Source organism: Oncorhynchus clarkii, unplaced genomic scaffold (genome assembly GCF_045791955.1).
Source record: "Oncorhynchus clarkii lewisi isolate Uvic-CL-2024 unplaced genomic scaffold, UVic_Ocla_1.0 unplaced_contig_796_pilon_pilon, whole genome shotgun sequence".
Lineage (NCBI taxonomy): Eukaryota > Metazoa > Chordata > Actinopteri > Salmoniformes > Salmonidae > Oncorhynchus > Oncorhynchus clarkii.
The window spans coordinates 278,851-303,724 of record NW_027257956.1 but is presented as its reverse complement, the minus strand read 5'-3'; the positions used below and the strand labels follow the sequence as shown (position 1 = coordinate 303,724).

At 44.2% G+C, this 24,874-nt stretch overlaps 1 protein-coding gene across 2 annotated transcripts in view; it reads right to left on the bottom strand.

Moving 5' to 3' along the window:
- Positions 1–24,874, bottom strand: part of LOC139394261 (receptor-type tyrosine-protein phosphatase beta-like) — a 113,480-nt gene that overhangs the window by 4,315 nt on the left and 84,291 nt on the right. For both annotated transcript variants that reach the window (XR_011629811.1, XM_071142284.1), the window contains 5 exons: positions 20,040–20,174; positions 12,130–12,252; positions 10,814–10,977; positions 5,557–5,692; positions 513–633 (listed from right to left, as the gene is read on the bottom strand). Coding sequence is in view for 1 of the 2 variants with exons in the window: in XM_071142284.1 (XP_070998385.1) it covers positions 513–633; positions 5,557–5,692; positions 10,814–10,977; positions 12,130–12,252; positions 20,040–20,174 (679 nt within the window). In the remaining variant the exon portion in view is untranslated. The remainder of the gene's footprint in view (positions 1–512; positions 634–5,556; positions 5,693–10,813; positions 10,978–12,129; positions 12,253–20,039; positions 20,175–24,874) is intronic.

Genomic DNA, 24,874 nt, shown 5'->3' with positions numbered 1-24,874 from the left:
TCTGGATATATAGTCTTGGTATGGGGGTATAGTCCTACCATGGTAGTAGTCTGGATATATAGTCTTGGTATGGTGGTATAGTCTAACCATGGTAGTAGTCTGGATGTATATTCTTGGTATGGTGGAATAGTCTTACCATGGTAGTAGTCTGGATATATAGTCTTGGTATGATGGTATAGTCTTACCATGGTAGTAGACTGGATATATAGTCTTGGTATGGTGGTATAGTCTAACCATGGTAGTAGTCTGGATATATAGTCTTGGTATAGTCTTACCATGGTAGTAGTCTGGATATATAGTCTTGGTATGGTGGTATAGTCCTACCATGGTAGTAGTCTGGATATATAGTCTTGGTATGGTGGTACAGTCCTACCATGGTAGTAGTCTGGATATATAGTCTTGGTATAGTCTTACCACGGTAGTAGTTTGGATATATAGTCTTGGTATGTTGGTATAGTCTTACCACGGTAGTAGTCTGGATATATAGTCTTGGTATGTTGGTTTAGTCTTACCACGGTAGTAGTCTGGGTTGAAGTTCTCATAGATGGGGTAGAGAGGGTTCTCCTGCTCACTACGGAGCTTCCTGGCTCTCAGGACATCTCGAACACACTGGTGGAGGAAGGAGTACTGGTACTGTGGGGAGGACAGCATTCACATCAATATCACCAATACTACTGTTCATCTGCTGTGGGGAGGACAGCATTCACATTAATATCACCAATACTACTGTTCATCTGCTGTGGGGAGGACAGCATTCACATCAATACTACTGTTCATCTACTGTGGGGAGGACAGCATTCACATCAATACTACTGTTCATCTGCTGTGGGGAGGACAGCATTCACATCAATACTACTGTTCATCTGCTGTGGGGTCGACAGCATACACATCAATACTACTGTTCATCTGCTGTGGGGAGGACAGCATTCACATCAATATCACCAATACTACTGTTCATCTACTGTGGGGAGGACAGCATTCACATCAATACTACTGTTCATCTGCTGTGGGGAGGACAGCATTCACATCAATACTACTGTTCATCTGCTGTGGGGACGACAGCATTCACATCAATACTACTGTTCATCTGCTGTGGGGACGACAGCATTCACATCAATATCACCAATACTACTGTTCATCTACTGTGGGGAGGACAGCATTCACATCAATACTACTGTTCATCTGCTGTGGGGAGGACAGCATTCACATCAATACTACTGTTCATCTGCTGTGGGGACGACAGCATTCACATCAATATCACCAATACTACTGTTCATCTACTGTGGGGACGACAGCATTCACATCAATACTACTGTTCATCTGCTGTGGGGAGGACAGCATTCACATCAATACTACTGTTCATCTGCTGTGGGGAGGACAGCATTTACACCAATACTACTGTTCATCTGCTGTGGGGAGGACAGCATTCACACCAATACTACTGTTCATCTGCTGTGGGGAGGACAGCATTTACACCAATACTACTGTTCATCTGCTGTGGGGAGGACAGCATTCACATCAATACTACTGTTCATCTGCTGTGGGGAGGACAGCATTCACATCAATACTACTGTTCATCTGCTGTGGGGAGGACAGCATTCACATCAATATCACCAATACTACTGTTCATCTGCTGTGGGGAGGACAGCATTCACATCAATATCACCAATACTATTGTTCATCTACTGTGGGGAGGACAGCATTCACATCAATACTACTGTTCATCTGCTGTGGGGAGGACAGCATTCACATCAATACTACTGTTCATCTGCTGTGGGGAGGACAGCATTCACATCAATACTACTGTTCATCTGCTGTGGGGAGGACAGCATTCACATCAATACTACTGTTAATCTGCTGTGGGGAGGACAGCATTCACATCAATACTACTGTTAATCTGCTGTGGGGAGGACAGCATTCACATCCATATCACCAATACTACTGTTCATCTGCTGTGGGGAGGACAGCATTCACATCAATACTACTGTTCATCTACTGTGGGGAGGACAGCATTCACATCAATATCACCAATACTACTGTTCATCTGCTGTGGGGAGGACAGCATTCACATCAATACTACTGTTCATCTGCTGTGGGGAGGACAGCATTCACATCAATACTACTGTTCATCTGCTGTGGGGAGGACAGCATTCACATCAATACTACTGTTCATCTGCTGTGGGGAGGACAGCATTCACATCAATACTACTGTTCATCTACTGTGGGGAGAACAGCATTCACATCAATACTACTGTTCATCTACTGTGGGGAGGACAGCATTCACATCAATACTACTGTTCATGCAACATGTCTGCTAAATGCGTTGTGCCTTTGCCATTTTGACAACAGACTGTGTTATCCCACTAAGCTAAAGCCTAGGCATTATGATTGGGGAGCTATTGCAAGACGTTGTGTCTCAGGCACAAACATTGTGCTATCATTACCACTGCATAGCAGATCAATGGGATGAAGCCTTCCCTTTGATTCTGCTGAAACACGACTTTCTGATACACATCCCCATTTATTATTCCTGGCTATATATTATCTCTGGCTATATATTATCACTTAATATTATCACAGGCTATATAACATCACTGGCTATATGTTATCACTGGCTACATATTATCACTGAGGATCACTGGCTAAATGTTATCTTTGGCTATATATTATCACTGGCTATATATTATCACTGGCTATATATTATCACTGAGGATCACTGGCTAAATGTTATCTTTGGCTATATATTATCACTGGCTATATATTGTCACTGGCTATATATTATCACTGGCTATATATTGTCACTGGCTATATATTATCACTGGCTATATATTATCACTGGCTGTATAATATCACTGGCTACATAATATCACTGGCTATATATTATCTCTGGCTATATATTATCACTGGCTACATAATATCACTGGCTATATATTATCACTTAATATTATCACAGGCTATATAATATCACTGGCTATATGTTATCACTGGCTACATATTATCACTGAGGATCACTGGCTAAATGTTATCTTTGGCTATATATTATCACTGGCTATATATTATCACTGGCTATATATTGTCACTGGCTATATATTATCACTGGCTAAATAATATCACTGGCTAAATAATATCACTGGCTAAATAATATCACTGGCTCTATATTATCACTGGCTATATATTATCACTGGCTATATATTATCACAGGCTATATAATATCACTGGCTACATAATATCACTGGCTATATATTATCACTTAATATTATCACTGGCTATATATTATCACTTAATATTATCACTGGCTATATAATATCACTGGCTATATATTATCACTTAATATTATCACAGGCTATATAATATCACTGGCTATATATTATCACTGGCTATATATTATCACTTAATATTATCACAGGCTATATAATATCACTGGCTACATAATATCACTGGCTATATATTATCACTTAATATTATCACTGGCTATATATTATCACTGGCTATATAATATTACTGGCTATATATTATCACTGGCTATATATTATCACAGGCTATATAATATCACTGGCTACATAATATCACTGGCTATATATTATCACTTAATATTATCACAGGCTATATAATATCACTGGCTATATGTTATCACTGGCTACATATTATCACTGAGGATCACTGGCTAAATGTTATCTTTGGCTATATATTATCACTGGCTATATATTATCACTGGCTATATATTATCACTGAGGATCACTGGCTAAATGTTATCTTTGGCTATATATTATCACTGAGGATCACTGGCTATATATTATCACTGGCTATATATTATCACTGGCTGTATATTATCACTGGCTAAATAATATCACTGGCTAAATAATATCACTGGCTCTATATTATCACTGGCTATATATTATCACTGGCTATATATTATCACAGGCTATATATTATCACTGGCTATATATTATCACAGGCTATATAATATCACTGGCTACATAATATCACTGGCTATATATTATCACTTAATATTATCACTGGCTATATATTATCACTGGGTATATAATATCACTGGCTATATAATATCACTGGCTGTATAATATCACTGGCTAAATAATATCACTGGCTATATATTATCACTGGCTATATATTATCACTGGCTATATAATATCACTGGCTACATAATATCACTGGCTATATATTATCACTTAATATTATCACTGGCTCTATATTATCACTGGCTACATAATATCACTGGCTATATATTATCACTTAACATTATCACAGGCTATATAATATCACTGGCTACATAATATCACTGGCTATATATTATCACTTAATATTATCACTGGCTATATATTATCACTGGCTATATAATATCACTGGCTACATAATATCACTGGCTATATATTATCACTTAATATTATCACTGGCTCTATATTATCACTGGCTACATAATATCACTGGCTATATATTATCACTTAATATTATCACAGGCTATATAATATCACTGGCTACATAATATCACTGGCTATATATTATCACTTAATATTATCACTGGCTATATATTATCACTGGCTATATAATATCACTGGCTGTATAATATCACTGGCTAAATAATATCACTGGCTATATATTATCACTGGCTATATATTATCACTGGCTAAATAATATCACTGGCTATATATTATCACTGGCTATATATTATCACTGGCTAAATAATATCACTGGCTATATATTATCACTGGCTATATATTATCACTGGCTATATATTATCACTGGCTACATATTATCACTTATATATTATCACTGGGTATCACTGGCTATATATTATCACTGGCTATATATTTTCACTGGGTATATAATATCTCTGGCTATATGTTATCACTGGCTATATATTATCACTGGCTATATAATATCTCTGGCTATATATTATCACTTAATATTATCACAGGCTATATAATATCACTGGCTACATAATATCACTGGCTATATATTATCACTTAATATTATCACTGGCTATATATTATCACTGGCTATATAATATCACTGGCTATATAATATCACTGGCTGTATAATATCACTGGCTAAATAATATCACTGGCTATATATTATCACTTGCTATATATTATCACTGGCTATATATTATCACAGGCTATATAATATCACTGGCTACATAATATCACTGGCTATATATTATCACTGGCTATATATTATCACTGGCTATATATTATCACTGGCTACATATTATCACTTATATATTATCACTGGGTATCACTGGCTATATATTATCACTGGCTATATATTTTCACTGGGTATATAATATCTCTGGCTATATGTTATCACTGGCTATATATTATCACTGGCTATATAATATCTCTGGCTATATATTATCACTGGGGATCACTTGCTATATATTATCACTTGCTATATATTATCACTGGCTATATATTATCACTGGCTATATATTATCACTGGGTATCACTGGCTAACATTGACGTTCATTATACTCATGGAAATGTACCAGCTGATGGAAACAGTAGTGTTGATTGAGCTGAGGGTTTTATCCGTCGTTACCTCTGTTTGCACCATGTGAGAGCGGTGCAGTCGGAGGTCAAACACACAGCCGTAGACGTCCACTGTTCCTATGCTGTCCAGCTGTTGAAGGACCCGGTCCAGAACCATGAACGTCCCTGTACGACCCACTCCAGCACTGAGGGAGAGAGAGAGAGAGAGAAGAGTGATTCATGTAGTTTACATAACATTTACCATTGACGTCCATGTATTTATACACTTGCGGTAAATCATATTAAAATCATTTGATATTGGTTTTTAATTTAATTGGTGTGCCTAAACAGCTACCATCCTGATTGAAGGATTTCTCCTTTGACACGCACACACACACACGCACGCACGCACGCACGCACGCACACACACACACACACACACACACACACACACACACACACACACACGCACGCACACACACACACAGTAATGATAAATGATGACGGTCAGTCACAATCCATCACCCAGGACGTTGCACATAACATCATTCCAGCTGGACGCTTCACTGAAACACAGTACACCAGTACTAACAGAGTTCTCTCTCCACTTTGACGGCACATCTAACATCTTGGACATAAAGGGGAGCAGGTCAGGGTCAGTAGATCTCTGGTCTAGGCTCTAGACGTCACCAACAGTGATGGAATGGCAGACTCCTGTAGCTGAGAGCGATACCCGCGTCTGGAGAAAGAGTCACCGCCGAGTCATGGACTCTCCTCTGGGGGAAAAACGACCCTTACTTACTTCTCCTTCCTGTAAAGTGTGTTGTGGCTTAACGACCCTTACTTCTCCTTCCTGTAAAGTGTGTTGTGGCTTATCGACCCTTACTTACTTCTCCTTCCTGTAAAGTGTGTTGTGGCTTATCGACCCTTACTTCTCCTTCCTGTAAAGTGTGTTGTGGCTTATCGACCCTTACTTCTCCTTCCTGTAAAGTGTGTTGTGGCTTATCGACCCGTACTTACTTCTCCTTCCTGTAAAGTGTGTTGTGGCTTATCGACCCATACTTACTTCTCCTTCCTGTAAAGTGTGTTGTGGCTTAACAACCCTTACTTACTTCTCCTTCTTGTAAAGTGTGTTGTGGCTTAACGACCCTTACTTCTCCTTCCTGTAAAGTGTGTTGTGGCTTATCGACCCTTACTTACTTCTCCTTCCTGTAAAGTGTGTTGTGGCTTATCGACCCTTACTTCTCCTTCCTGTAAAGTGTGTTGTGGCTTATCGACCCTTACTTACTTCTCCTTCCTGTAAAGTGTGTTGTGGCTTATCGACCCTTACTTCTCCTTCCTGTAAAGTGTGTTGTGGCTTATCGACCCTTACTTCTCCTTCCTGTAAAGTGTGTTGTGGCTTATCGACCCTTACTTCTCCTTCCTGTAAAGTGTGTTGTGGCTTAACGACCCTTACTTACTTCTCCTTCCTGTAAAGTGTGTTGTGGCTTATCGACCCTTACTTCTCCTTCCTGTAAAGTGTGTTGTGGCTTATCGACCCTTACTTCTCCTTCCTGTAAAGTGTGTTGTGGCTTAACGACCCTTACTTACTTCTCCTTCCTGTAGAGTGTGTTGTGGCTTATCGACCCTTACTTACTTCTCCTTCCTGTAAAGTGTGTTGTGGCTTATCGACCCTTACTTCTCCTTCCTGTAAAGTATGTTGTGGCTTATCTGTGAACTTTACATTCCTGTTGATCTGAAACTGAAGGAGTGTAGAGCACCATCGGCCAGGTTCATCTAATTTCTGTCTACATAGAGCTGAGGGTGGTCCAGACACCATCAGCCAGGTTCATCTCATTTCTGTCTATATAGAGCTGAGGGTGGTCCTGATCACCATCAGCCAGGTTCATCTCATTTCTGTCTATATAGAGCTGAGGGTGGTCCAGACACCATCAGCCAGGTTCATCTCATTTCTGTCTATATAGAGCTGAGGGTGGTCCAGACACCATCAGCCAGGTTCATCTAATTTCTGTCTATATAGAGCTGAGGGTGGTCCAGTTCACCATCAGCCAGGTTCATCTAATTTCTGTCTATATAGAGCTGAGGGTGGTCCAGTTCACCATCAGCCAGGTTCATCTCATTTCTGTCTATATAGAGCTGAGGGTGGTCCAGACACCATCAGCCAGGTTAATCTCATTTCTGTCTATATAGAGCTGAGGGTGGTCCAGTTCACCATCAGCCAGGTTCATCTCATTTCTGTCTATATAGAGCTGAGGGTGGTCCAGACACCATCAGCCAGGTTAATCTCATTTCTGTCTATATAGAGCTGAGGGTGGTCCAGACACCATCAGCCAGGTTCATCTCATTTCTGTCTATATAGAGCTGAGGGTGGTCCAGACACCATCAGCCAGGTTAATCTCATTTCTGTCTATATAGAGCTGAGGGTGGTCCAGTTCACCATCAGCCAGGTTCATCTCATTTCTGTCTATATAGAGCTGAGGGTGGTCCAGACACCATCAGCCAGGTTAATCTCATTTCTGTCTATATAGAGCTGAGGGTGGTCCAGATCCCCCTCAGCCAGGTTCATCTCATTTCTGTCTATATAGAGCTGAGGGTGGTCCAGACACCATCAGCCAGGTTAATCTCATTTCTGTCTATATAGAGCTGAGGGTGGTCCAGACACCATCAGCCAGGTTAATCTCATTTCTGTCTATATAGAGCTGAGGGTGGTCCAGACACCATCAGCCAGGTTCATCTCATTTCTGTCTATATAGAGCTGAGGGTGGTCCAGACACCATCAGCCAGGTTCATACATTAAAAACCAAAGTCTATCAGAATTCCAGTCATTCCAATAAACGTTATACCCCTTGGTCTTCAGGAATAGGACTTGTTAATATGGAAGTAGAGATCAGCCTAGTTGTTTAACCCGAGGCCAAACATTCCCTCATTGTGAAAAGTAATTAAGGTCTGAAAGGACTGAGGAAGAGGCAAACATCCTGCTTATCGATCAAAACTAAGGACTTATTAGCCAGCCCTGGAGGACCGATTGGGCTCATTGATTTGAAAAATAAATGCTGCGCTCATGGAATGAAAAGTGCTATTTACACGTGAAACATGCTTGGCATGTGCTGCGTTTGATACAGGCCTATTGTTGACCTTTTTGTTGGTGACGCTTTGACATATTGACAATATGCAGCTGTTTTAAAGGGCAAATCCACAGATGAAACAATGACAAAATGGACGCTTCGCCTCTGCTTTGGTAAAAAGCTGAGGGATGGGCCTGGAGAAATGTAACCACTCTCGGGTTAATAGACAGAGCTATGGATGCGAGGACTGACCCTCCATGATGTCACAATGATTGTTTTAACCATGTTATGAGGCCTGTTTACATTTACAATGTTTACAAACATGGTGGAAAACAAACATATATATTGGGTTCAGTGTGACAGTTGAACTAAACTCATGAGGCATTTATAAGTTATATTCTTCAAGAATCAATGGATATATACAAATATACATTTATAAATAGAAAAAAATGGATGTAGCAACTACATAACGTCTCTTTAAGTCTATCCAATCCAAAGTGTGTGAGTTTGAGCGTGTGTTCATTAGGTCTATGGATTTTTACTTTTTTATCAGCTTGAATTAGATTGAGCGATTAAAGCCCCACGTTTATTCCATAGGCTGGGATCCACACTATGCAGCTGTTATTCCATAGGCTGGGATCCACACTATACAGCTGTTATTCTATAGGCTGGGATCCACACTATACAGCTGTTATTCTATAGGCTGGGATCCACACTATACAGCTGTTATTCCATAGGCTGGGATCCACACTATGCATCTGTTATTCCATAGGCTGGGATCCACACTATACATCTGTTATTCCATAGGCTGAGATCCTCACTATACAGCTGTTATTCTATAGGCTGGGATCCTCACTATACAGCTGTTATTCCATAGGCTGGGATCCTCACTATACAGCTGTTATTCTATAGGCTGGGATCCACACTATACAGCTGTTATTCCATAGGCTGGGATCCACACTATGCAGCTGTTATTCCATAGGCTGGGATCTGCACTATGGAGCTGTTATCCCATAGGCTGAGATCTGCACTATACAGCTGTTATTCCATAGGCTGGGATCCACACTATACAGCTGTTATTCCATAGGCTGGGATCCACACTATACAGCTGTTATTCCATAGGCTGGGATCCACACTATACAGCTATTGCCAGAGCACGTTTTTAACTGGCTGTCCACATGTTTCAAAAACAATGAATGATAGGCAGCTTAAACTTATTGAATTCAACTATTATTGGGTTCAAATACACATTTAGATTTGTGAACAGCCGTCCACAACAACCATAATCTGTAAGGCGCAAATAGCTAAATGAGAGAGCAGCAGTGTGATTCACATCAATACGCTGTGTAGATATCAATAATAAGTGATATCTGTATCGCCGTAGACAACACCACTGATGTCATCCTGACCTCCAAGCATTTATTCAAGTTGGTTCATCTTAGGATGCCGACAGCAGTCGCACCATTGGAAGACACAGCTTGGACTGTGGCCTACAAACGCCTATTCCTGCTCTTTTCCCACAATCCATCAAACACATTTGGTGTGTCATCATAGTGGTCTCTGATTGGTGGTCATCATTTGGTGTGTCATCATAGCGGTCTCTGATTGGTGGTCAGACTCTCTCAGGTGGAATAAACTTAAACTTCCACCTTTTTTCAACGCTGATTTGAATGTCATTGAGAAAACAGAGAAGTGTCAAAGATTTTTTTTATTCTCGCAAACATCTTTTTAATTTAAAAGTAATCCTCGAAGTAATCATCTAGTTTTTCAAAAGTATCTGATTACAATATTTTAGCTGGTAACGGATTACAGTTACTGTTTCTGTTGTAATCCCTTATATGTAGTGGATTACTTGTCAGCCGTTACTCCCCAACCCTGCGAGGGGACGAGTCTCATGTATGGAGCTGATCAATGATTAAACCGGCCTCAATACATTTTGTCACGTTGCTGGTCTTCTCTTTGACTGACGTCTGCCAAGGGGGAAACTCTTTCTGATGGGAGATGAACCCTCTGACTCCGCTAACTTTACATCTACACTGGCATCTACACACACACACACACACACACACACACACACACACACACACACACTCACACACTCACACACTCACACACTCACACACTCACACACTCACACTCACACTCACACACACACTCACACACACTCACACTCACGCTCACACTCACGCTCACACTCACACTCACACACACTCACACACACACTCACACTCACACACACACCGATGTGGCCCTTCCACATACCTGCAGTGAACAACGGTGGCTCCAGTGCTGGGGGCCCTGTCGATGTAGTCCCTGACGGTCCGTACGAACTCGATGAGGGACTGGGTGGTCTCGGGGACCCCGTGGTCTGGCCACACCGTGTAGTGGAAGTGTCTCACCACCCGAGGGAAGCTGGGACGACCCTCCTGAAGAGACACAAGATGAGGGATGTTCAGGACAGGAAATGCAGGGTATCTCCCTCTTGGGGGCTCCCGAGTGGCGCAACGGTCTAAGGTACTGTATCTCAGTGCAAGAGACGACACTACAGTCCCTGGTTCAAATCCAAGCTGAATCACATCCGGCCGGGATTGGGAGTCTCATAGGGCGGCGCACAATTGGCCGGGATAGGCCGTCATTGCAAATAAGAATTTGTTAACTGACTTACCTGGTTAAATAAAATATAAATAAATACATTTAAAAAAAAAAAAAAAACAGGTTGTCCTAATGAACTGAAAGCTCTTCAGTTGGGCTACAGCTTTCAATAGAGTGAGGTGATTGTTTCTGAGGTGATTGTTACTGAGGTGATTGTTTCTGAGGTGATTGTTTCTGAGGTGATTGTTTCTGAGGTGATTGTTACTCAGGTGATTGTTACTGAAGTGATTGTTACTGAGGTGATTGTTTCTGAGGTGATTGTTACTGAGGTGATTGTTTCTGAGGTGCTTGTTACTGAGGTGATTGTTACTGAGGTGATTGTTACTGAGGTGAATGTTACTGAGGTGATTGTTACTGAGGTGATTGTTTCTGAGGTGATTGTTACTGAGGTGATTGTTACTGAGGTGATTGCTTCTGAGGTGATTGTTTCTGAGGTGATTGTTCTGAGGCAATTGTTTCCGAAGTGATTGATTCTGAGGTGATTGTTTCTGAGGTGATTGTTCTGAGGCAATTGTTTCCGAAGTGATTGATTCTGAGGTGATTGTTACTGAGGTGATTGTTTCTGAGGTGATTGTTTCTGAAGTGATTGATTCTGAGGTGATTGTTACTGAGGTGATTGTTTCTGAGGTGATTGTTACTCAGGTGATTGTTACTGAGGTGATTGTTACTGAGGTGATTGTTTCTGAGGTGATTGTTTCTGAGGTGATTGTTTCTGAGGTGATTGTTACTGAGGTGATTGTTACTGAGGTGATTGTTACTGAGGTGATTGCTTCTGAGGTGATTGCTTCTGAGGTGATTGTTTCTGAGGTGATTGTTCTGAGGCAATTGTTTCTGAAGTGATTGATTCTGAGGTGATTGTTTCTGAGGTGATTGTTTCTGAGGCAATTGTTTCTGAGGTGATTGTTTCTGAGGTGATTGTTACTCACAGAGCTGATCTTGAACTCCCTGATTGTCCATTCAGCCAGGACAGACTCAGACAGCATTTGAACCACCAGGTCTCCATAGTACAGAGGCTCCCGGTCAGCCGGCCAGTAGTGGTCACACTTCACCTGGACGGGGACAACAATGGCCACGGTTAGACCTTTAGATCTCTTGATTTGTTGTCTGACTGACTGACCGACTGACTGACTGGTTGATTAAGGGATTGAGTTATTTATCAAATCAAATCAAATTGTATTTGTCACATACACATGGTTAGCAGATGTTAATGCGAGTGTAGCGAAATGCTTGTGCTTCTAGTTCCGACAATGCAGTAATAACAAGTAATCTAACTAACAATTCCAAAACTACTGTCTTGTACACAGTGTAATAGGATAAAGAATATGTACATAAGGATATATGAATGAGTGATGGTACAGAGCAGCATAGGCAAGATACAGTAGATGGTATCGAGTACAGTATGTACAAATGAGATGAGTATGTAAACAAAGTGGCATAGTTTAAAGTGGCTAGTGATACATGTATTACATAAGGATACAGTCGATGATATAGAGTACAGTATATACGTATGCATATGAGATGAATAATGTAGGGTAAGTAACATTATATAAGGTAGCATTGTTTAAAGTGGCTAGTGATATATTTACATCATTTCCCATCAATTCCCATTATTAAAGTGGCTGGAGTTGAGTCAGTGTCAGTGTGTTGGCAGCAGCCACTCAGTGTTAGTGGTGGCTGTTTAACAGTCTGATGGCCTTGAGATATATCCATTCATCCCTCTATCCCCATCCATTCATCCATCTATCCCCATCCATTCATCCCTCTATCCCCATCCATTCATCCCTCTATCCCCATCCATTCATCCCTCTATCCCCATCCATTCATCCCTCTATCCCCATCCATTCATCCCTCTATCCCCATCCATCCATTCATCCCTCTATCCCCATCCATTCATCCCTCTATCCCCATCCATTCATCCCTCTATCCCCATCCATTCATCCCTCTATCCCCATCCATTCATCCCTCTATCCCCATCCATTCATCCCTCTATCCCCATCCATTCATCCCTCTATCCCCATCCATCCATTCATCCCTCTATCCCCATCCATTCATCCCTCTATCCCCATCCATTCATCCCTCTATCCCCATCCATTCATCCCTCTATCCCCATCCATTCATCCATCTATCCCCATCCATTCATCCCTCTATCCCCATCCATTCATCCATCTATCCCCATCCATTCATCCCTCTATCCCCATCCATTCATCCCTCTATCCCCATCCATTCATCCCTCTATCCCCATCCATTCATCCCTCTATCCCCATCTATTCATCCCTCTATCCCCATCCATTCATCCCTCTATCCCCATCCATTCATCCCTCTATCCCCATCCATTCATCCCTCTATCCCCATCCATTCATTCCTCTATCCCCATCCATTCATCCCTCTATCCCCATCCATTCATCCCTCTATCCCCATCCATTCATCCCTCTATCCCCATCCGTTCATCCCTCTATCCCCATTCATTCATCCCTCTATCCCCATCCATTCATCCATCTATCCCCATCCATTCATCCCTCTATCCCCATCCATTCATCCATCTATCCCCATCCATTCATCCCTCTATCCCCATCCATTCATCCATCTATCCCCATCCATTCATCCCTCTATCCCCATCCATTCATCCCTCTATCCCCATCCATTCATCCCTCTATCCCCATCCATTCATCCCTCTATCCCCATCCATTCATCCATCTATCCCCATCCATTCATCCCTCTATCCCCATCCATTCATCCCTCTATCCCCATCCATTCATCCCTCTATCCCCATCCATTCATCCCTCTATCCCCATCCATTCATCCCTCTATCCCCATCCATTCATCCCTCTATCCCCATCCATTCATCCATCTATCCCCATCCATTCATCCATCTATCCCCATCCATTCATCCCTCTATCCCCATCCATTCATCCCTCTATCCCCATCCATTCATCCCTCTATCCCCATCCATTCATCCCTCTATCCCCATCCATTCATCCCTCTATCCCCATCCATTCATCCCTCTATCCCCATCCAATCATCCATCTATCCCCATCCATTCATCCATCTATCCCCATCCATTCATCCCTCTATCCCCATCCATTCATCCCTCTATCCCCATCCATTCATCCATCTATCCCCATCCATTCATCCCTCTATCCCCATCCATTCATCCCTCTATCCACCCAAAATGTCCCACACAAAGTAAAGTCCAATTATATCAGACTTATGTCTAATCAAATCAAATCAAATTGTATTTGTCACAAGCGCCGAATACAACAGGTTTAGACCTCACCGTGAAATGCTTACTGGCAAGGCCTTAACCAACAATGCAGTTTTAAGAAAATATTTTCTAAACAAACTAAAGTAAAATAAAAACACAATAAAATAACAATAATGATAATAACAATAATAATACAGGGGGTACCGGTTAGTAATGAGGCTATATACAGGGGGTACCGGTTAGTAATGAGGCTATATACAGCGGGTACCGGTACCGAGTCAATGTGCGGGGGTACCGGTTAGTAATGAGACTATATACAGGGGGTACCGGTTAGTAATGAGGCTATATACAGGGGGTACCGGTTAATAATGAGGCTATATACAGGGGGTACCGGTTAGTAATGAGGCTATATACAGGGGGTACCGGTACCGAGTCAATGTGCGGAGGTACCGGTTAGTAATGAGGCTATATACAGGGGGTACCGGTTAGTAATGAGGCTATATACAGGGGGTACCGGTTAGTAATGAGGCTATATACAGGGGGTACCGGTTAATAATGAGGCTATATCCAGGGGGTACCGGTTAGTAATGAGGCTATATACAGGGGGTACCGGTTAGTAATGAGGCTATATACAGGGGGTACCGGTTAGTAATGAGGCTATATACAGGGGGTACCGGTTAATAATGAGGCTATATCCAGGGGGTACCGGTTAATAATGAGTCTATATACAGGGGGTACCGGTTAGTAATGAGGCTATATACAGGGGGTACCGGTTAGTAATGAGGCTATATACAGGGGTACCGGTTAGTAATGAGGCTATATACAGGGGGTACCGGTTAGTAATGAGGCTATATCCAGGGGGTACCGGTTAATAATGAGTCTATATACAGGGGGTACCGGTTAGTAATGAGGCTATATACAGGGGGTACCGGTTAGTAATGAGGCTATATACAGGGGGTACCGGTTAGTAATGAGGCTATATACAGGGGGTACCGGTTAATAATGAGGCTATATCCAGGGGGTACCGGTTAATAATGAGTCTATATACAGGGGGTACCGGTTAGTAATGAGGCTATATACAGGGGGTACCGGTTAGTAATGAGTCTATATACAGGGGGTACCGGTTAGTAATGAGGCTATATACAGGGGGTACCGGTTAGTAATGAGGCTATATCCAGGGGGTACCGGTTAATAATGAGTCTATATACAGGGGGTACCGGTTAGTAATGAGGCTATATACAGGGGGTACCGGTTAGTAATGAGGCTATATACAGGGGGTACCGGTTAGTAATGAGGCTATATACAGGGGGTACCGGTTAGTAATGAGGCTATATCCAGGGGGTACCGGTTAGTAATGAGGCTATATCCAGGGGGTACCGGTTAATAATGAGGCTATATACAGGGGGTACCGGTTAATAATGAGGCTATATACAGGGGGTACCGGTTAGTAATGAGGCTATATACAGGGGGTACCGGTTAGTAATGAGGCTATATACAGGGGGTACCGGTTAGTAATGAGGCTATATACAGGGGGTACCGGTTAATAATGAGGCTATATACAGGAGGTACCGGTTAGTAATGAGGCTATATACAGGGGGTACCGGTTAGTAATGAGGCTATATACAGGGGGTACCGGTTAATAATGAGGCTATATACAGGGGGTACCGGTTAATAATGAGGCTATATACAGGGGGTACCGGTTAGTAATGAGGCTATATACAGGGGGTACCGGTTAGTAATGAGGCTATATACAGGGGGTACCGGTTAATAACGAGGCTATATACAGGGGGTACCGGTTAATAATGAGGCTATATACAGGGGGTACCGGTTAGTAATGAGGCTATATACAGGGGGTACCGGTTAGTAATGAGGCTATATACAGGTGGTGCTGGTTAGTAATGAGGCTATATACAGGGGGTACCGGTTAGTAATGAGGCTATATACAGGTGGTGCTGGTTAGTAATGAGGCTATATACAGGGGGTACCGGTTAGTAATGAGGCTATATACAGGGGGTACCGGTTAGTAATGAGGCTATATACAGCGGGTACCGGTCCCGAGTCAATGTGTGGGGGTACCGGTTAGTAATGAGGCTATATACAGGGGGTACCGGTTAATAATGAGGCTATATACAGCGGGTACCAGTACCGAGTCAATATGCCGGGGTACCGGTTAGTAATGAGGCTATATACAGCGGGTACCGGTACCGAGTCAATATGCCGGGGTACCGGTTAGTAATGAGGCTATATACAGCGGGTACCGGTACCGAGTCAATATGCCGGGGTACCGGTTAGTAATGAGGCTATATACAGCGGGTACCGGTACCGAGTCAATATGCCGGGGTACCGGTTAGTAATGAGGCTATATACAGCGGGTACCGGTACCGAGTCAATATGCCGGGGTACCGGTTAGTAATGAGGCTATATACAGCGGGTACCGGTACCGAGTCAATGTGCGGGGGTACCGGTACCGAGTCAATATGCCGGGGTACCGGTTAGTAATGAGGCTATATACAGCGGGTACCGGTACCGAGTCAATGTGCGGGGGTACCGGTTAGTAATGAGGCTATATACAGCGGGTACCGGTACCGAGTCAATATGCCGGGGTACCGGTTAGTAATGAGGCTATATACAGCGGGTACCGGTACCGAGTCAATATGCCGGGGTACCGGTTAGTAATGAGGCTATATACAGCGGGTACCGGTACCGAGTCAATGTGCGGGGGTACCGGTTAGTAATGAGGCTATATACAGCGGGTACCGGTACCGAGTCAATGTGCGGGGGTACCGGTTAGTAATGAGGCTATATACAGCGGGTACCGGTACCGAGTCAATGTGCGGGGGTACCGGTTAGTAATGAGGCTATATACAGCGGGTACCGGTACCGAGTCAATGTGCGGGGGTACCGGTTAGTAATGAGGCTATATACAGCGGGTACCGGTTAGTAACGAGGCTATATACAGCGGGTACCGGTACCGAGTCAATGTGCGGGGGTACCGGTTAATAATGAGGCTATATACAGGGGGTACCGGTTAGTAATGAGGCTATATACAGGGGGTACCGGTTAGTAACGAGGCTATATACAGCGGGTACCGGTACCGAGTCAATGTGCGGGGGTACCGGTTAATAATGAGGCTATATACAGCAGGTACCGGTACCGAGTCAATGTGGGGGGGTACCGGTTAGTAATGAGGCTATATACAGCGGGTACCGGTACCGAGTCAATGTGCGGGGGTACCGGTTAATAATGAGGCTATATACAGCGGGTACCGGTACCGAGTCAATGTGCGGGGGTACCGGTTAGTAATGAGGCTATATACAGCGGGTACCGGTACCGAGTCAATGTGCGGGGGTACCGGTTAATAATGAGGCTATATACAGCGGGTACCGGTGCCTAGTCAATGTGCGGGGGTACCGGTTAGTAATGAGGCTATATACAGCGGGTACCGGTACCGAGTCAATGTGCGGGGGTACCGGTTAATAATGAGGCTATATACAGCGGGTACCGGTACCGAGTCAATGTGCGGGGGTACCGGTTAATAATGAGGCTATATACAGCGGGTACCGGTACCGAGTCAATGTGCGGGGGTACCGGTTAGTAATGAGGCTATATACAGCGGGTACCGGTACCGAGTCAATGTGCGGGGGTACCGGTTAATAATGAGGCTATATACAGCGGGTACCGGTACCGAGTCAATGTGCGGGGGTACCGGTTAGTAATGAGGCTATATACAGGGGGTACCGGTTAGTAATGAGACTATATACAGGGGGTACCGGTTAGTAACGAGGCTATATACAGCGGGTACCGGTCCCGAGTCAATGTGCGGAGGAACCGGTTAGTAATGAGGCTATATACAGGGGGTACCGGTTAGTAATGAGGCTATATACAGGGGGTACCGGTTAGTAATGAGGCTATATACAGGGGGTACCGGTTAGTAACGAGGCTATATACAGCGGGTACCGGTCCCGAGTCAATTTGCGGGGGTACCGGTTAATAATGAGGCTATATACAGCGGGTACCGGTACCGAGTCAATGTGCGGGGGTACCGGTTAGTAATGAGGCTATATACAGCGGGTACCGGTCCCGAGTCAATGTGCGGGGGTACCGGTTAATAATGAGGCTATATACAGCGGGTACCGGTCCCGAGTCAATGTGCAGGGGTACCGGTTAATAATGAGGCTATATACAGCGGGTACCGGTACCGAGTCAATGTGCGGGGGTACCGGTTAATAATGAGGCTATATACAGCGGGTACCGGTACCGAGTCAATGTGCGGGGGTACCGGTTAGTAATGAGGCTATATACAGCGGGTACCGGTACCGAGTCAATGTGCGGGGGTACCAGTTAATAATGAGGCTATATACAGCGGGTACCGGTACCGAGTCAATGTGCGGGGGTACCGGTTAGTAATGAGGCTATATACAGCGGGTACCGGTACCGAGTCAATGTGCGGGGGTACCGGTTAATAATGAGGCTATATACAGCGGGTACCGGTACCGAGTCAATGTGCGGGGGTACCGGTTAGTAATGAGGCTATATACAGCGGGTACCGGTACCGAGTCAATGTGCGGGGGTACCGGTTAGTAATGAGGCTATATACAGCGGGTACCGGTACCGAGTCAATGTGCGGAGGTACCGGTTAGTAATGAGGCTATATACAGCGGGTACCGGTACCGAGTCAATGTGCGGGGGTACCGGTTAATAATGAGGCTATATACAGGGGGTACCGGTACCGAGTCAATGTGCGGAGGTACCGGTTAATAATGAGGCTATATACAGGGGGTACCGGTACCGAGTCAATGTGCGGAGGTTCCGGTTAGACACGGTAATTTGTATATGTATTGTAGGGATAAAGTGACTATGCATAGGTAATAAACATTGAGTAGCAGCAGTGTAAAAACAAAGGAGGGGTGGGGGGGGGGGTGGGGGGGGGTCAATGCAAATAGTCCAGATGGCCAATTGATTAATTGTTCAGGAGTCTTATGGCGTGGGGATAGAAGCTGTTAAGAAGCCTTTTGGACCGAGACTTGGAGCTCCGGTACCACTTGCCGTGTGGTAGCAGAGAGAACAGTCTATGACTTGGGGGACTGGAGTCTTTGACAATTTTTTGGGGCTTCCCCTGACACCGCCTGGTATAGAGGTCATGGATGGCAGGAAGCTTGGCCCCAGTGATGTACTGAGCCGCACTCAGTATGTCTGTATGTCCTTACGGTCGGATGCTGAGCAGTTGCCATACCAGGCGGTGTTGCAACCGGTGAGGATACTCTCGATGGTGCAGCTGTATAACCTTTTCAGGGTCTGGGAACCCATGCCAAATATTTTCAGTCTCCTGAGGGGGAAGAGGCGTTGTCCTGCCCTCTTCACGACTTTCTTGGTGTGTTTGGACCATGATAGTTTGTTGGTGTTGTGGACACCAAGGAACTGAAACTCTCGACCAGCTCCACTTCAGCCCCGTCGATGTGAATGAGGACGTGTTCGGTTAATCCAGTCAAGCCTAATGTCAAGTGCTCAATGATTTAGATTACTGACCATTATCAGGGTTCTTTAGGAACTATTTATTTCTCTGAGTCACTATGGAAACACATCTGTCACCCCACCCTCCCTCCCTCCCTCCCTCCCCCCGAGTCTCCGACTCACCCGTCCCTTCTCGACACACTGCGTCACCATGACGACGTTGTATACGTTGTGCTCCCACACCATCCTCCAGAAGTCATCCTTGGTTCCGGGGAGAGGGCCTTGGGTGGCGATGTACTCGCGGCGGAAGTTGTTCCCCTGAAACAGACAGATGGGGATCAGTCAGTCAATCAATCGTTCAATCATGGGGCAGGAAGCCTGGTTTAGATTCAGAGCCTATGACAAAAAAATATATTTTGGGATGGTCTTGTAAGTTGAAACCTTATAACAGTGGGGTAAGTGTTGCAAATGCAGATTTATGCTGAAATATGAACCTACAGCCACATCTCACACTCTAATGAGACAAAGACAGTCTGAACCTACAGCCACATCTCACACTCTAATGAGACAAAGACAGTCTGAACCTACAGCCACATCTCACACTCTAATGAGACAAAGACAGTCTGAACCTACAGCCACATCTCACACTCTAATGAGACAAAGACAGTCTGAACCTACAGCCACATCTCACACTCTAATGAGACAAAGACAGTCTGAACCTACAGCCACATCTCACACTCTAATGAGACAAAGACAGTCTGAACCTACAACCACATCTCATACTCTAATGAGACAAAGACAGTCTGAACCTACAACCACATCTCATACTCTAATGAGACAAAGACAGTCTGAACCTACAGCCACATCTCACACTCTAATGAGACAAAGACAGTCTGAACCTACAGCCACATCTCACACTCTAATGAGACAAAGACAGTCTGAAATATGAACCTACAGCCACATCTCACACTCTAATGAGACAAAGACAGTCTGAACCTACAGCCACATCTCACACTCTAATGAGACAAAGACAGTCTGAACCTACAGCCACATCTCACACTCTAATGAGACAAAGACAGTCTGAAATATGAACCTACAGCCACATCTCACACTCTAATGAGACAAAGACAGTCTGAACCTACAGCCACATCTCACACTCTAATGAGACAAAGACAGTCTGAACCTACAGCCACATCTCACACTCTAATGAGACAAAGACAGTCTGAACCTACAGCCACATCTCACACTCTAATGAGACAAAGACAGTCTGAACCTACAGCCACATCTCACACTCTAATGAGACAAAGACAGTCTGAACCTACAGCCACTTCTCACACTCTAATGAGACAAAGACAGTCTGAACCTACAGCCACATCTCACACTCTAATGAGACAAAGACAGTCCTGAACCTACAGCCACATCTCACACTCTAATGAGACAAAGACAGTCTGAACCTACAGCCACATCTCACACTCTAATGAGACAAAGACAGTCTGAACCTACAGCCACATCTCACACTCTAATGAGACAAAGACAGTCTGAACCTACAGCCACATCTCACACTCTAATGAGACAAAGACAGTCTGAACCTACAGCCACATCTCACACTCTAATGAGACAAAGACAGTCTGAACCTACAGCCACATCTCACACTCTAATGAGACAAAGACAGTCTGAACCTACAGCCACTTCTCACACTCTAATGAGACAAAGACAGTCTGAACCTACAGCCACATCTCACACTCTAATGAGACAAAGACAGTCTGAACCTACAGCCACATCTCACACTCTAATGAGACAAAGACAGTCTGAACCTACAGCCACATCTCACACTCTAATGAGACAAAGACAGTCTGAACCTACAGCCACATCTCACACTCTAATGAGACAAAGACAGTCTGAACCTACAGCCACATCTCACACTCTAATGAGACAAAGACAGTCTGAACCTACAGCCACATCTCACACTCTAATGAGACAAAGACAGTCTGAACCTACAGCCACATCTCACACTCTAATGAGACAAAGACAGTCTGAACCTACAGCCACTTCTCACACTCTAATGAGACAAAGACAGTCTGAACCTACAGCCACATCTCACACTCTAATGAGACAAAGACAGTCTGAACCTACAGCCACATCTCACACTCTAATGAGACAAAGACAGTCTGAACCTACAGCCACATCTCACACTCTAATGAGACAGACAGTCTGAACCTACAGCCACATCTCACACTCTAATGAGACAAAGACAGTCTGAACCTACAGCCACATCTCACACTCTAATGAGACAAAGACAGTCTGAACCTACAGCCACATCTCACACTCTAATGAGACAAAGACAGTCTGAACCTACAGCCACATCTCACACTCTAATGAGACAAAGACAGTCTGAACCTACAGCCACATCTCACACTCTAATGAGACAAAGACAGTCTGAACCTACAGCCACTTCTCACACTCTAATGAGACAAAGACAGTCTGAACCTACAGCCACATCTCACACTCTAATGAGACAAAGACAGTCTGAACCTACAGCCACATCTCACACTCTAATGAGACAAAGACAGTCTGAACCTACAGCCACATCTCACACTCTAATGAGACAGACAATCTGAACCTACAGCCACATCTCACACTCTAATGAGACAAAGACAGTCTGAACCTACAGCCACATCTCACACTCTAATGAGACAAAGACAGTCTGAACCTACAGCCACATCTCACACTCTAATGAGACAAAGACAGTCTGAACCTACAGCCACATCTCACACTCTAATGAGACAAAGACAGTCTGAACCTACAGCCACATCTCACACTCTAATGAGACAAAGACAGTCTGAACCTACAGCCACATCTCACACTCTAATGAGACAAAGACAGTCTGAACCTACAGCCACATCTCACACTCTAATGAGACAAAGACAGTCTGAACCTACAGCCACATCTCACACTCTAATGAGACAAAGACAGTCTGAACCTACAGCCACATCTCACACTCTAATGAGACAAAGACAGTCTGAACCTACAGCCACTTCTCACACTCTAATGAGACAAAGACAGTCTGAACCTACAGCCACATCTCACACTCTAATGAGACAAAGACAGTCTGACCCTACAGCCACATCTCACACTCTAATGAGACAAAGACAGTCTGAACCTACAGCCACATCTCACACTCTAATGAGACAAAGACAGTCTGAACCTACAGCCACATCTCACACTCTAATGAGACAAAGACAGTCTGAACCTACAGCCACATCTCACACTCTAATGAGACAAAGACAGAAATGTGTTCTAAGTACCGAAGGGAAAAGACCAGGCCACACACAGAGAATACAGTTCAATCATGGCATTTAAAGGTAATTTGTAACATTCCAGCTGACCTGCTCTAATGACCACTGAGGGTGCGGGTCTAACAGGGGGTCCTTAGACACCCTGGTGTCTCTGTCTGATCTAGCTGGAGAGAACACACAGGGACTAACTCATTAGTGTAGAGAGAGAGAGAGAGAGAGAGAGAGACAGAGAGAGAGAGAGAGAGAGAGAAACAGAGAGAAAGAGAGACAGAGATAGAGAGAGAGAGAGAGAGAGATAGTGTGTGGAAGGGGAGGTTGTGTGTGTGTGTGTGTGTGTGTGTGTGTGTGTGTGTGTGTGTGTGTGTGTGTGTGTGTGTGTGTGTGTGTGTGTGTGTGTGTGTGTGTGTGTGTGTGTGTGTGTGTGTGTGTGTGTGTGTGTGTGTAATGATAACCTCTACAGTACCCCGTACTGGGCAGCCCCCCTGAAGCTCATACTGAAACCAATTACCGGATAATTGACACCAGTCACATAACTACTGTACCTTCCTACCGAATCTGTGCCCACCAAACCAGCCCCCTGTGACACACAGTAGTCCTATATGTTTTTAAGAAATCAGGTGTGATATGTCCTTGAAGGTAAAGACATGATCTGGAACTTTGGTGACTGCTAAGTATTTTTGAGAGATCCCTCTTTGGGCTGGATGTGTCCATGTGTAGTTCATACATGCAGAATCTACTCTGAGCAGAGTTACTGTTTAACCTCTAGTAGCCGTGACACCTAGTTTAAAAGACACTATTTACTGGAAGCTGTGCGCTGCCAATTTCACTACATTTCCCCCCACTTGGACCCCTGGCAATTCAAGTTCCAGACAATGAGTTTCAGCCCCTCGCCATTTCAGTGAAAGCTAGCAAGATGTAGAGAGAGAGAGAGAGAGAGAGAGAGAGAGAGAGAGAGAGAGAGAGAGAGAGAGAGGTAGAGAGAAAGAGCGAGAGAGAGGTAGAGGTAGAGGTAGAGAGAGAGAGGTAGAGAGAGAGAGGTAGAGAGAGAGAGAGAGAGAGAGAGAGAGAGAGAGAGAGAGAGAGAGAGAGAGAGAGAGAGAGAGAGGTAGAGGTAGAGAGAGAGGTAGAGAGAGAGAGAGAGAGGTAGAGAGAGAGAGAGAGAGAGAGAGAGAGAGAGAGGTAGAGGTAGAGAGAGAGGTAGAGAGAGAGGTAGAGAGAGAGGTAGAGAGAGAGAGAGATAGAGAGAGAGAGTAAGAGAGAGAGAGAGAGAGAGAGAGAGAGAGAGAGAGAGAGAGAGAGTAGAGAGAGAGAGAGAGAGAGAGAGAGAGAGGTAGAGAGAGAGAGAGAGAGAGAGAGAGAGAGAGAGAGAGAGAGAGAGAGAGGTAGAGAGGGACAGACGGACAGAGAGACAGACGGACAGAGAGACAGATGGACAGAGAGAGAGACGGACAAAGAGAGAGAGACAGACGGACAGAGAGAGAGACAGAAGGACAGAGAGAGAGACAGACGGACAGAGAGAGAGAGACAGACGGACAGAGAGAGAGACGGACAGAGAGAGAGAGAGACGGACAGAGAGAGAGACGGACAGAGAGAGAGAGACGGACAGAGAGAGAGAGACGGACAGAGAGAGAGACGGACAGAGAGAGAGAGACGGACAGAGAGACAGACGGACAGAGAGAGAGAGACGGACAGAGAGAGAGACGGACAGAGAGAGAGACTGAC